This window comes from Alexandromys fortis, unplaced genomic scaffold, assembly GCF_014885135.2.
Source record: "Alexandromys fortis isolate MF-2015 unplaced genomic scaffold, M_Fortis_MF-2015_v1.1 scaffold_10, whole genome shotgun sequence".
NCBI lineage: Eukaryota > Metazoa > Chordata > Mammalia > Rodentia > Cricetidae > Alexandromys > Alexandromys fortis.
In genome coordinates, this window is record NW_026067895.1 from 8,214,191 (window position 1) to 8,228,660 (window position 14,470).

The window sequence follows — 14,470 nt, forward strand, 5'->3', positions numbered from 1 at the left end:
GACCACTCTTCCAGAAGACCCAGTTTCTATTCCCAGCACCCACATAGCAGCTCACAACTGTTTTACTCCGCTCCTAGGAGATCTGAGGCCCTCGTCTTAGCAAGCATCAGGTACTCATGTGGTATAAAGACAAACATGCAGGCAAAATCATCATTCACATATAATAATCTTACAAACAAAACAAAACAAACAAACAAACAAAAAAATAAAACACCAGTCCTCTTCCTTTTTTTAAACTGAAAGACCTTCTAACAGAGACTGTCCTTTGGCAAACCAATGTAAAGATTTAGTCATTAAAAATATCTGTAACCTTCAGGTTTTAAATATTTTATTTATCAAATCAAGCTTTTACTTGGAATTTTTACAATTTGAATGTAATTAAAAAAATCAACAGTTGCAGAAAATATGACATTATATTATTTTTGACTATTTTTAATATAAATGATACATAATTTATTCTTCCCAGCCCAAAGTTCAATATAAAACAGAACATTAATTTTGCTCACTGAATGCTCATAAACACAAAATGGAATAACTTTTGGCATATATAAACTAAAATGGAATTGCTGATGTGAGTTTTAAGTATGTCAATCCTTCAATCAGTTTTTACACTGATAGGATAAAACCAAACTATATCAAGCACATATTAGTGAAGATATTATATCAGAAAACCAAGTAACAACGCAAATGCTTAGTAATATTCTTCACTAATATGCTACCAAGCTTTAAAATTCTTGACTTGTTCATACTGATAAAAATGTTAATAAAATATCTTTCTACTCATGTATGAGACTTTGTTTAAGAGGGGAGGGCTCTCAAGTTTTATAAAGAAATACAACTTTTAAAAGAGAAAATGTCTAAGTGAAATGACACAGGCTCATGTTCCATTATTTTTTAACGTAATAAGAATGTAAATTTTCATTGGCATTACAATAGTATACAAACCCAAACTTTAGTTTATTCAGGCTATCACGTCAAAAAATAGTTTTGTCAGTACCAGGAGAGATATGGTCCAGTCCATTATTCAAAGACATTTCTATTTTCTTGCAAGATTTAGTTTTTAAAATAACAGAATGTTTGACACTGTTAATTAGCATACTCAAAGAAAAATAAATGGTTTTCTCATTTAATTTTTTTCAAGGTGGAAGAAAAGAATTCAGACGAGAGTTTCTAAAATACTAGGTCTGATCAATCCTGTAAGGAAGTACCTACAAATTCTAAAAACATTATGATTTTAAGCAAATCAATACTTTGCCATCACTCTTTACATAGCACTGAGAAATTTCAAATACAAATTGTAAAACCTCATATATGAAATCTTAAGAAAAACCTTATTAAAATTATAAAAATTCTTTTAGAAATTTAAGATGTAAAATATATTTGACTTTAAAAACAAAACAAAACAGAACAAGAAACTCCAGCATAAAACTTGTATTTTACAATGCTAGTCTGAGTCCTCATTACCTGATTTCATTCTGTCAGTGTCTGGGCCATATGATGTCTCCGCTTTACCTTGTGACTTCTCCAAAGCCTGCTGCTATTTTGAAGCCCCATGTGTATGTTTTCCCAATTCTTTGAATACCAATAAAGCTACAACATCAAGTTGCCTAAATTAAAGGCCCATAAATATGTTTTCTATGAAAACAAGGTAACCTTTAATACAAAGAAATGAACAGATCTGCCAAAAACCACTAACTATTAAGTAGACATTCCCATACCAGTTTTTAAAAATGAAATATTAACACTGGAAGAGTGGGATATCTAATTCTGAGTTGCTTTTAAGCTCTAAAAGAAAGTTCTACAATCAACTGTCAGAGTCACCACACTTAGTAAATGAAATCCCCATTCTGCCATACCTCTCTGTCTACAACAGGAAATACCATTTGTTATGACATATGTCTCACTCTATAGCCTACACGCTTTGGCTCTCACTTTGCAGTCCAGATTTGCCTCAAACTCATGGTCTTCCTACCTCCGCTTCCCAAGTGTTGGATTAGATGGGAGGCACTACACACACTGGTGGGGGCAGCAGACACAATCCAGTGCTCACAGAGGATTAAGGAATCAAGTTCAACCAAACCGAAGACTTAATTTTCACTAGAAAATGTTCCAGAGTCCCAGTGGTCTCCATTTCATCAACCTATTTGTTTTTAAAAGCAGGTTTCCAAAAATAACCAATCTTTCTTTTTCAATAAATCTGCTAATTTTTATTCACTTGAGCCACACGTATAAACAATTAAAAGAAAAACCTCTGAAATCCCCTCCCTTTCCTTTCACTGAGATGGTTGAGTGAAGGTAATCCTTCGCCGCCGCCTTTGAAAAGCCTTTAAATTCCATCGGTTTGGTTCCAACATATGAGGACCATTGTAGACAAACAATACTGTCATTTTCTCAGAATAAGGAAGATTTTGTAGAAGCTGTAAGGATTGAAATAAATTGCCACATAATTACATTATATACTGAGAAAGACAGTTTCCAGTCTTACATATGTTTAACTACATCATCAACTTGTCAAGACAATGACAGCTTCCTGAATAAGCATAATCGAAGCCTGGCCTAATAACTGACCTGGAATATTCTAGTTGGTTGGAATCCTCTGTATTCATATACCAACAAGAACCATAGGTACATCTAGGAAAAGAGTGTTCTTTCACTTCTACACAAAATACTTCTCCAATAACTTCTACAGCTAAGCACTGTGATAGACTGGCAGTGTGAAACATGTAGGGGAGGTTTGCTTTCTAAGCCAAGGAGTTTGGTTAAAAAATAGAATAGGGGAGCCGGGCGGTGGTGGCACACACCTTTAATCCCAGCACTCGGGAGGCAGAGGCAGGCGGATCTCTGTGAGTTCGAGGCCAGCCTGGTCTACAAAGGGAGTTCCAGGACAGGCTCCAGAGAAACCCTGTCTCGAAAAACCAAAAAAAAAAAAAGAATAGGGGCAAGACCTGATTAGTCCACAGATCTGACGATAAAAGATGATTAAGTACAAAAAATGTACCTTTAGGTGGGACATCCAATGAGATATTTATGAATATTTAGTTGAAAAAGGAAAAAGTATGGTTAGTAATAAACACATCTTTGAGTACATTTATTTGATAACTTACCCACATCACTAGATTTAACAAAAGGATATTTCCTATTACAACAGCTCTAGATTATGGAAAATTCTCTATGACTATAACTATGTGCTTATAAAACCTGATCTGTCAGTACAAGACTGGGTACCTAAGACTCTTTAGGACTAGGGTGGTGGCAGTGGGAAGTAAAGACTATATGACGCAACAGAGAGGGCTACAGTTCTGGGGCTTGCATTCCCAGTTATCTTTTAGCAAAAGAGGAGCTTTTCTAGAAGGGGAATGAGTATTAAAGGCAAGGAGATCTAATTCTAAAACATAATGAAGTGCCTCCTCCGCCACTTCCTCAGATAAAGTTTCTTAAGTATGTCATTAGAATGTGTCCCTTCTATGAACGTAAAGACTGCTATAACCATTTTAGCTCCTTTTTTGGGGGTAATCCTGTTTAAATTCACACCTTGGCCCAAATATGCTCCACAATTAGGCCAAAGGGGACATGTGAGCACATGATTTTTGGGAGTTTACCCATTACTCACCTTTGGTGTGATGAAGAAGTACTGGGATGTGTTTTCTTTACAGGCAGTGTTCACAACCATTTCAAACACTCTTCGTTCATTGATTGGGTCCATACCCTAACACCACAATGACAATAATCATTACATATGTGTCTATTAGAGGATGCAGTATATTGCCCCCAAAGGTATCATTATACCTGATTGATTTCATCAACTACTCTGAATGGACATCTATTAAGCTCCTGAAGTGCCATCAAGTACAACATGGTAGAAACACTTCTTTCCCCTCCACTTTGATGGTGAGGAGTTAATTCATGCAGCTGAGTACTACTGCGAAATTTTACTCTAATTCGGATTCCATATTTATCATAATCTTCCTGTAAAACAAAAAATTGAAAATAAGTGTTTTCTGATTATTTCAACCAATTATTTGAAAATATAACAGTATATCAATCATAAAAATAACAAATTTAGATTAAGCAATTACTATCTAAAAATTTTAATAACTGAGTTCCTGTGTGTGTGCACACATTCACAAATATAAATTTTACCTTATAAAAAGGGAAGTATTTGGTGTTCTATAAACTTTTGCCATCTCTGAGACCACTCTAAGTTTTATTTACTTCTCTTAGCTCTACGTCATTCATATTCAGATTTATCTTAAAAGGCACGCATTTAACACTAGCTGAAAGTTAGCTAGTTAAATGTTCTAGATAAGTGTCTAAACGAGAGGCCTACTACAAGAAATAGGCAAATCAGCAGTCATATTTTTAAAGCATAAAAAGCAAATAGGTAAAATTACCTTCAATGGTGTAATTTAATCCAATATATTCAAACAGCACAAGATAAAATGTTATCAATGAATATTTTACATTTTTCATACTAAATCTCTGAAACTGTATGTATTAGGTATTCATAGTAGAGGTTTAAGAACAAAAAGTGTTTTATTTATTTATTATTTGAGTTTGGATATCATCAGTTAGTTATAAAGGAGGCATGGCAGTTATTTATGGATGAAGTAGCTCAGAATATCAGTGGAACAGGCAGGTTCATGGATCATCACCAGTGATTCCCCCCAACAGTAATTTCAGCCCACATTCTTTATAGGTGCGGCATCACCTCTAACTAAGAAACAATCCCTGTTTGTGGTGCCTCCATATTCTGGGAGAAGGCCTTTATGTCAACTCTTATGCTAACTGGCTGAATCTCTCCACCTCTCCTGTAGATTCTTATCCCATAGCTACAATTGCTAGTGGCGATACTTTTCCTTGAGACCTTACTGGAAACATCCTGCCACCTTTGGTTATAGTTTTGGTTGCACTCCTATCAACAATACTCTCTCAAACAGCAGAAGATACTTTCTATAAGCTAGTGCAGCCAAGATCCTTGCCACCATTTTGCACTCTGCTCTGGCTCTGCTGCTACAAGTCCTACATTCTAGTTCCCGACATGTGAGAAAGCAAGAGCTTCCTTTTACAAACTATAAACAGCTTCAAGAAAAAATGCAAAAGTATTCAAGTAGGCTTTAAAAATTTTACAAATAGTACTTTTAATCTGCTCGCTTTTCCTTTCAAACCTCCTAAGTAGAGAATTGATAGAACTGAGCCAGGCATGGTGGCAGATGCCATTAATTCCAGCACTTGGGAGGCAGAGGCAGGCAGATCTCAGTGAGTTCGAGGCCAGCCTGGTCCTACAGAGCTAGTTCCAGGACAGTTAGGGCTGTTATAGAAAAACTCTGTCTTGAAAAATCAAAAAAAAAAAAAAAAAAAAAAAGACAGATTTGTAATAATTGGTAAAAGTTTCAATTCATCAGGATTACTTATAAACCATATTTGTTCCATAGTGAGTTTATTAAATATGTTACTTTTTGATTACATAGGTTTTGATTTACTGGAGTTTTGTTTTTGACTCCTGTAATTGATCACCCTTTTTTCTCCCTTTCTAGCTTCTTCTTTCTCATTCAAGGCTCCAGTTAAAGAAGTCAGTTCTGAACCCATTACTAAGGAGGCTAAAACAGAAAGGAGATAACGGGAAAAGCTGAGAAGAGGGAAGGTCCAGGGGAACACACTGAAAGGCATGAGGAGAGCCTTTCTATAGTACTACATTGAAAACAGAGACTGTGGAGAAGAAACAGGACAAGACAAAGGAGGAACCATACAAGAGGATATACAGGATGGGATGTCTGTAACACAGGCCTCACCTTGCTTACTTGATCACATTTATACCCCACACAGTCAAGCTACTGATAAAGATCCCATTGTTACTTTGAGCAGGATGATGTTCACAGTAATCAAATTTATCTAAGAGCTAAGGCTCTGCCTGGGATTAGATAAGGTGTTTGATTCTTTGCCACCTGAAAGCAATGTGACCTTTAGTAAAATAATGATAAGTTTCAGCTTGTTTTTTAAGTAGGATGGATATAAATTCCTGCTTCATAGGATAGTTATAAGAGATTAAGCAAGATAAACTTAGAAGTGCCTAGCACAAAGGAAGCATATCAGAATTTAAGTATTGCACACACATTTCTTAGTTACAGTGAGGTAAACTACTACAGAAGGAACTAAGACCTCAAACCTAGGACTTAACAAAATGCTATTTCACATGTATGCTTCACACGAAGCAGGGAGAGCTGTGAGGCAAACTCCTCAAAGGAGCAAATGATGCTGTTTTTCTTTATATTTATTCATGCGATAGAATGAAAACATGCACACTTGCTAAAATTTTAAAGATATGAAAATATTCTTAATTAACTTGACTTTCATTCAAAAGAAATTCCACCTTGGAAACATTCTGATACATGCAAAATGAGAATACAAAAATGACTCCAGTGCAGCAAAAACTTTTAAATAAAAATCAAAAGATGGTCTGCCTTTTTTTTTCACAATATTCTTTTCCATCCATTCCACTTTCCCAATTATTTTCAAGAAACCAGTCATTTCTGCTTCCTTTCCTCACCTGCTTCTCGTGTTGGGAAACGAACCCAGGGCCTCCTGAAGCTGAGCATGCACCATCATTTCACTGCACCTCCAGCCCCTCTTCACAAAAGTTTCTTAACGGAAAATTTGTTTTATCCAAAATAGCAATGCATAGAGTTGTAGTTCAAGAAATTACCATATTTCCTACTATCTTCTAAATTTGTGATAAAGAAGAAACCAAGGAAACTCAGCATGGTAATGGAAGTCTGTCATCTTAAATGGGAGGTAGAGGTTCAGAATTCAATGTCATCTTTGGCTACATAGCAAGTTCCAGGCCAGACTAGGTTATAAGAGACCCTGATTCAAAAAATTAGAAAACATCACCCCTACCAAATACATACATACACACACACACACACCAAAACAAACAAACAAAAAAAAAAAACAAACTCAACCTCATTGATATAAGCTACATTTCAGTTGTGTTTGCTAATTTGTTTATGGCTTTTAAGTGGAGCAGTTACCACTGAACCATTAGTTACACTAAAGCATTGCACTCACTTAACACAGTTGAATAATCATTATTTAGATAGTCTAAAACAAAGAAAGAGGCATTAACTACCCACCCCCAAACCAAGCAAACTTCATGTTAGAAATCCAAAGGTAGTCTTTTCCTTCCTTTTCACAATTTTTCAGTAATCAGAATTTTCATGTACAATTCCAAAGTAAATAAATTTACATGTACCCTTTGCATATAATTAAAATTATTGGTCATAAAATACATCCTTTGTGTCTGGCAATGGTGGTGCATGCCTTTAATCCCAGCACTCTGTGAGTTCAAGTCCAGCTGGGTCTACAGAGCAAGTTTCAGGACTGGCTCCACAGCTACTGAGAAACCCTGTCTTGAAAAATCAAAACCAACCAACCAACCAACCAAACAAACAAAAATACACCCCCAATGCAGTTACCTCATTTTCTGTATGAAGATCAACTTCACCAGCACACTGCATAGAACTAAAAAAGTTGCTGAACTTCTCATTGATTTTTTCCACTAGCTCCTTTAAGGGGTTCAGCCACCTTTCTTTCACCTATAAATGAAAGAGAAAAATCACAAATTGAAAGCAGTACTATCCATTCTGATGTAAAACTTTACATAAAACAAATTTTTATAACAGAGTCAATCTGTTCATAAAAATACTTTTTCTCTTAGAAGCAAACTATTTATTTTGTATAATTAATATGCTCATCCCATTAATGATAAACATATAAGAAAAAGGATAAAAAAATTACCTGTGAAATATTTTCTCTATATTCATCTAGTTCGACTTTCTTCCCCTTTAGTTCTTCAGTTAATTGCTGTATTTCAGTTTCTCTTCTTGAGTATTCTTCAACCACCTGACAGAAAAAAAAGTAAAGCTCTATAAGAAACATCTATCAAAGAATAAATTATATAAAAATTTGCATCAATTAAGCTATTAGTTAAAAATGCCAAATGCACTGCATTGTTTGTATGCACTTAATTTATGCTATTGTGCACTGAAAGTGCTACTTTTTTTTAGTCTTTGGAAAAAATACACACTGCTGTATTTCAAGTTAACTCAACTATTCTTTTTATAAAGAAAGGCACAGAACACTGCGTTCCTTAGGAAGACTCTATTTAAAATTCTAATAGATTCAGAATCTGGCATTTAAGGCATTGTTCCTGCTGTCTAGATTATTATTACCCAGAGCTCCAGTACAGTGTGGGAGGCAAGTACTGGAGAGGGCTGTGTGTGTGTGTTTATGTGCGTCCGCGTGCACATATGCATGCATGCACATGTGCATGTGTGCACTGAGGAAGGTAGAAGTGTGAGAGCTACAAGATGGAAAAAAAGAAAGAGGCATACTGTAGGATTCAGTCCTGTGAAGCAAGAAGCTCTTGATCTTTCTTCAGTTAATAATGTATCAATTTCATCCAATGTATTTGGAAGATCTTGAAAAGCCTAAAGGAAAAAAAATCTATCATTAAAAATGGAATAGTAAAAAGTTTTATTAGACTAGTTAAGAGAAAGTAATTTGCTACAAATCTACTGTCTGATTAATAGCATGCCAGCACACAGCAATAATACAAAGGAATCTAAAACAGGGTATTTTGCCTTTAAAAAGCTTACACTTTAAAAGAAAACACAATGTATACATGTTGGATAGTACCTTAAGGCAATGTATTGATGTTGAGTCTAAAATAAGCAGTACATATTATATAGGCTTTGGAATTTAAAATAATGAAGTGTCAGTTCATGCTACATGAGAATTAAAAGAATTCAAAGGCCTATAATTTATCTCTGGGTCTCAAAGCAATGGCTAGGGAAAAGCAATGCAAAAAGGAGAAAACAATTTGGAAAAAAGAATGAGTACTGCATACCATGGGGGGTGAGGAGTTGTGTCCATTTGGAATGGTGGGTACTTGCTGAATTGGTAGAATGGGTCCAGAATATGTGGGGCATTGAAAGAGAGCAAGAAGTTAGAACTTTATACTGTACTTATGAAGACCTAAAAAAGCATCCTTAGAATTCAATCACTGAGACAGAATTTCATCAAGACTATCTTCGGAATCTATGCCACAGAGACTCATTAGGATAGACACTTTCCTACGAGGATCGGCATGCAGTACACTATTTTGCCTAGCACAACCTGTAGAGCCCTACAGTAAAAGGTATGCAATGAATCTGGAGCCCTAAAAAAAAAGTTCTGTTGAGTTATACGTCCAGTCTCTACAAGAGCCTCTAGGAATTTGTCATGTACATGTGCAACATCTTTGATTTGTCTGTTGAGGTGTGAGCTTATGTCCAAAACTTACTTGGTGGCATTTTCACCAGACTCTAACAGGCATACTAACCTTATGATAATGAAACATAATTTCTCCTCATCCACATTCCCCACCATTGTAAGCAAATCAACTTCTCATCAGTAAAGAGCTTCAGCTTGTTCAGGCAAACATTTAGGAGTTTTCTCTTACCTCTCTCATATCCATCACTAAAGTAAAAGTTCCCCCTCCTCTGTCCCTTTGTGCTACTACATTAATCTCTTCCCTGATCAAAATAATAATGCTCAAAGTGGTTTACTTGTTTCCTTTCTTATGGATCTATTCTTCAGAGAGCAGCTAGGCGTACTCACCTATAAACTGAATTCAATAATACCACCCTTGGGTTTAAACCCTCCAGTGGCTTCTATCTCAAAGAGAACAGAGCCCAGGGCTGGGGATACAGATTAATGGTGGAGTACTTACCTAATCACTAAAGGGAGAAAACATTTCCAAACTCCTGTATACTGTATAAGGCCATACTAATCTGGCTTGTGCCTTCCTCACTGCTTGGAATGTAATTTTTGGTTTTTATTTTTTGAAGTAGGGTTTCTTTGTTTACATCTGCTTGCCCTGGAACTCACTATGGAGACAACTCAGAGATCTGTCTGCCTCTGCTACCCAAATTCTAGAGTTAAAGGTATGTGACACCACTGCAGGGCTGGAATGCAAATTCTTTCTGTCCGTCCGTCCATCCATCCATCCATCCATCCATCCATCCATCCATCCATCCATCCATCCATAGCTAGGTTTTCTCTTTGTAGCAGTCCTGACTGTCCTAGAACTCCCTTTGTAGAACAGGCTGGCCTTGAACTCACAGAGATCACTTGTTTCTGTCTCCTCAGTACTGGGATTAAGGGTGTGTGCTACCACACCAATTTGAGGAATGTAATTTTTAATCCCACCAAGATTTCTTCTATCATGTGCCAAATACATTTGCACCTTAGTGACTTTGTAAGAACTGTTTTCTCTGCTTGGTAGTCTTGCTTTACAGCCCTACCTGACCTGACTTCTTTTCTTCATCTAGCATGTATCTCAAACAGTATCATCTCAAAGGAACCATTGTTAAGCCATCTACCCATCCTTGCTACTTATCCATCACCTTTATTTGGTTTATTCTATCTTCCAGACCAGAACTCAAGTTTCAGCGAGGAAAGAAGCTTGTCTGTCCTACTTAATATTTGGTCACAGTAGCCAATTAATATACTTTAATAAATATATTATTTTCTAATTTTATCCCTTTAAAATAGATAACATGTGGGGAGGCAGGGTTGAGACAGAATTTAGTTCTATATGTAGCCCAAGTAGACCTTGAATTTGGGATCTTCCTGCTGCCACCCCACAAGTGCTGGTATTAGAGACAACTGCCACCATGCCCAGCACACAAAAACTGTAACTTAAGAGTACAGATATCACACTGACTTCATTAAAACAAAACATATTTTTGATGTGTTCTATAATTACCTTTAGAATCAAACTTTTCAATTAGCTTTTAAAAAAACCTCCTCAGTTAGTTTTATAAATTTTTGTTGAACTCTTACTCCTCTGTACCCATCAAATCCATACTTGCTTTGTGTCTGAGAGCATAAAACAAAACCTTCCAGGATCTGACAACTACAATCTTAGTCTTTTTCTATGCTTAGTGGACATTTCCTCATCTATGAAAGTTGATACATTTAAGATTTTAAAAAGTACACAATTTAAAAAGTACAAATGCATTTAAAAATGCATTTGTAACTATTTTGATATTAGTTTGGGTAGAAACACAGAAAAGGCTTCAATGTCAGACAGAACTGAGGAACAGGGGACAGAATAAATGGTGGAGTGTGAACTGAAAGGCAGCATTGCTTAGTTGGACTCTGACATATCAGCATAAAATCAAAACCAACTATCAGCCCTGAAGATTCAATATCTGATGTGCCCTAATCAAACACCAGGACATCTAGGAAAACACTTTGATTTTGCCTTTGTCTTTCTAACTATCACCTTATTTACTGTTTGTCAAGTAGAAATTACTGGCTTCCATGAATATTTCATACTGCCAACTACCTCTCAAAATAGTCAAGAGCAAAAGGATCTCCTTTAATAGTAAAAATGAAAGTTATGTTGTAATGTTAGGAAAATTCCCATATTTTAAGAATTTTAATAATAAGCAAAGACTGGTGACTAAATCCGAGGAAGTAAGTTAAGCAAAGTTACTTTATGTATATGATAATCAGTGAAGAATGGGGGAAAGCGTATTTTTAAATGACACTTCATGTTTTTCATGGCCTGTTACTATGCCTAGAGTAGGATATCTTAAAAATACCGTGTTACGGCAACTGCAGCATTATATATTTTTATACTTACTGTCTGAAATTCTTGGGGAACGGCTTGGTCTGCACTCAGGTTACATACTTGCCTAGCTCTCTTCATAAGTTCTTTGCATTTCTGTAACAATCTCTGTCTATTTTCATCCAATTCAATGAACTGTTGCTGTTAAAAAAATAAATATTTCAAAATGTTACTACTAAATCAGAAGCTTGTTGTATAAACAACCTTGCATCCAATAAATTGCTGAATTCTGATTATGATAACATTAACTGAACCATGACTTTTTTTTTTATCAAAAAGGTATATTAGCCTTTTATTATAAAGGTCAAATTTTAAATTAAACTTTAAAATATTATTATACATAGACTTCACATAAGAAAATACAGCATTTCAAATGTAAACTTTTAAATCACTTTCCAAGTATATTTTATCTATCATTTACTCATGGCCTTATTAATTTCCTCACCAAATAATTAGCAAGATCTGTGAGAAGCCCACATTACAATCTGTATTAAGTACTGCAAGGTGAATATGGACAGAGACCCACAGAACCAACACCACAACAAAACAGGCACTATCCACTGAGTGATTGTGTGTCAGGCCCTTACATAGGAGCTTTTCATCTAACTTTTCTTTCCTTTCCCTGAGTTTTCATTTTTCTTTTTCCATTTTGGGGAGGTGGGGCTACTGAAGTCCCATTTAGACCAGGCGGGCTTCAAACTTTGCCAAGACTGGTCTTGAATTCCTAAACCTCCTGTTTTCCAAGCAAGGGGATTGTAGTTACATAGTTCCATGCCTAGACATTGTATCTTTTATTTTCTGCAATACTATACTGTAAAAGGAGGCTGGAGAGATGACTTACAACTTCCTGTAACTCCAGCTCTAGGGATCCTCTAGACTTCATGTGCACATACCCCAACTCCTACATACATATATGAAGAAACATAAAATTATCAGTTGTAGCATTTGGGAGAGCAAGCCCTTCACCTCGCCTGGGCAGCACAATAAAGCCAACCCTATTGGCGGAGGTGTGGGTTAGCCAGCCCTAAATCTGTTGAGCGTGGGAGAGCTGTCCCCAGTACTCGTCTGTCCTGTAGCTGTGTGGGCATGGAGGAGACATCCCACAAGTCACCCCTCGCCCCTCACTGCCTGTGCTAGACAAGGAAGGTGACCCTCCCCCTTACCAGCAGCAGCACTGAGGAAAGAGGGCTCTGCACCTTGCATGGGCAACACAATAGAGCTGGCCCTGAAGGTGTGAGTGTGGGAGAGCCAACCCTGAGGATGTAAAAGCAGGAGAACAGGCAAGGAGTAAACTAGCAAGGGCAACACTGGACAGCTCACCCAAGAGGCAAAGATGGGAAAGTGTAGTGGTTTTCATTTGTATTTTAATAAACAAAGCTTGATTGAAGATGCGAGAGTAAAACAGGCCCACTGGTCAGCCTTACAGACCAGGGAGTGGTGACACACACCTTTAATCCCAGTAGCCACACTAGTTTGCTATAGGAACCAGCGGTAGTGGTACATGCCTTTAATCCCAGCCATAGAGAGGAATAAAAGATGGGAAGAGACAGCTCTCAGACACAGTCTCATTCTGAGGATTCCTGGAGACAGGATCACAGTTTTGGACTGAGGTAAAGGTAGGAGCCAGTGGCTGACTGTTTTAATTTCCTGACCTTCAGGTTGAACCCCAATATCTGTCTATGGGTTTTTATTAGATGTGGTACAGGAGCGTTTGTACCCAGGCCCTAATCAGGGTTATGAGTTGGCCCACTGTAACATCCACCTAATCTATGATCTGCTGGAGCATGTGAAGGGGCGGGTCCTGCAGACCCAAAGCTGCAACAACAGGATATCCAATCTCATTGCAACAATAGGATATCCAAAAGTTCTAGTGAGGGTCAGTGTCAATAATACAGCAGAAACTAGAGGCCTCAAACCAGACAATGGCTCTTTGCAATGCACACTTGAATATAGAGATATATGGATGGAGGAGTTTGCTGTGTGGCTCACTGCACTGCTTACAGCTTCCATGACAAGATTTTTCTTTCTTTCCTAAATTTTATTTTATGGGGAGAAGGGAGTTGCAGGAGCAGAGGGCAGATACGAAGGGATGGGGAATGAATGGGATCGAGATGCGTGATGTGAAAGACACAGAGAATAAACAGAAAGAAGGTTGGAAAAAAAGGTATTAAAATAGAAGGGAAATTATACAAAAAAGCACTCTATTATTAATGGTATTAATAATAGTTTAGATTAAAAATCAAACTTAAGTTTAAAAAAAGAAAAGATAATGAGCATCACTACATGATTACCACAATCAACCTTTTGTTTACTCCCATAATATCTCAGTGTTATTATGTAATAGAAATTATAACAGATCTATTTTGTTAGTTTAGTTATTTTTCTTATGTATTTTCTAGGTACATTAAAATTCCTTATAAACAACAAAAATAAAAATAAAAGGGTAGCACTAACGAAAAGAAAGATAAAGTCATTTTTTAAAAGACTTAAAAACTATAGGCAACAGAGTCAATTTGGGAGCAGAAGAGGTGGCCCTCTCCAAGGAAGAACACTCAAATTGGTTCTCCAGTGACAAATGGTCAGCCCAAAAAACATACATACAAGCAACAATATGTGGATTCAATAGGTTATATATGGAAATATATATGTACACAAAAATACATATATGCATGCAGTAACAACCGATGAAAATAAGAGGCCATGAATCTGAAGGAGAGTGGGGAAAGTATCCAGAAGCGAGTAGAGGAAGGAAGGGGAAGGGGGCAATATTGTAATTATAATCTCAAAAACAAA

General features: G+C 36.6%; 1 protein-coding gene across 4 annotated transcripts in view; it reads right to left on the bottom strand.

Annotated features, from left to right (window-relative positions):
• Positions 1–311: 311 nt before the first annotated feature.
• Positions 312–14,470, bottom strand: part of Smc5 (structural maintenance of chromosomes 5) — a 71,943-nt gene continuing 57,784 nt past the window's right edge. For 2 of the 4 annotated variants that reach the window (XM_050158779.1, XM_050158800.1), the window contains 8 exons: positions 11,693–11,818; positions 8,906–8,950; positions 8,391–8,486; positions 7,795–7,899; positions 7,473–7,592; positions 3,787–3,966; positions 3,611–3,706; positions 312–2,417 (listed from right to left, as the gene is read on the bottom strand). In XM_050158779.1, coding sequence (XP_050014736.1) covers positions 2,274–2,417; positions 3,611–3,706; positions 3,787–3,966; positions 7,473–7,592; positions 7,795–7,899; positions 8,391–8,486; positions 8,906–8,950; positions 11,693–11,818 — 912 coding nt within the window. In that variant the 3' untranslated portion in view covers positions 312–2,273. Of the gene's footprint in view, positions 2,418–3,610; positions 3,707–3,786; positions 3,967–6,544; positions 6,639–7,472; positions 7,593–7,794; positions 7,900–8,390; positions 8,487–8,905; positions 8,951–11,692; positions 11,819–14,470 lie in introns of those variants that run through there. The other 2 variants (XM_050158786.1, XR_007594732.1) reach the window with 2 other exon arrangements.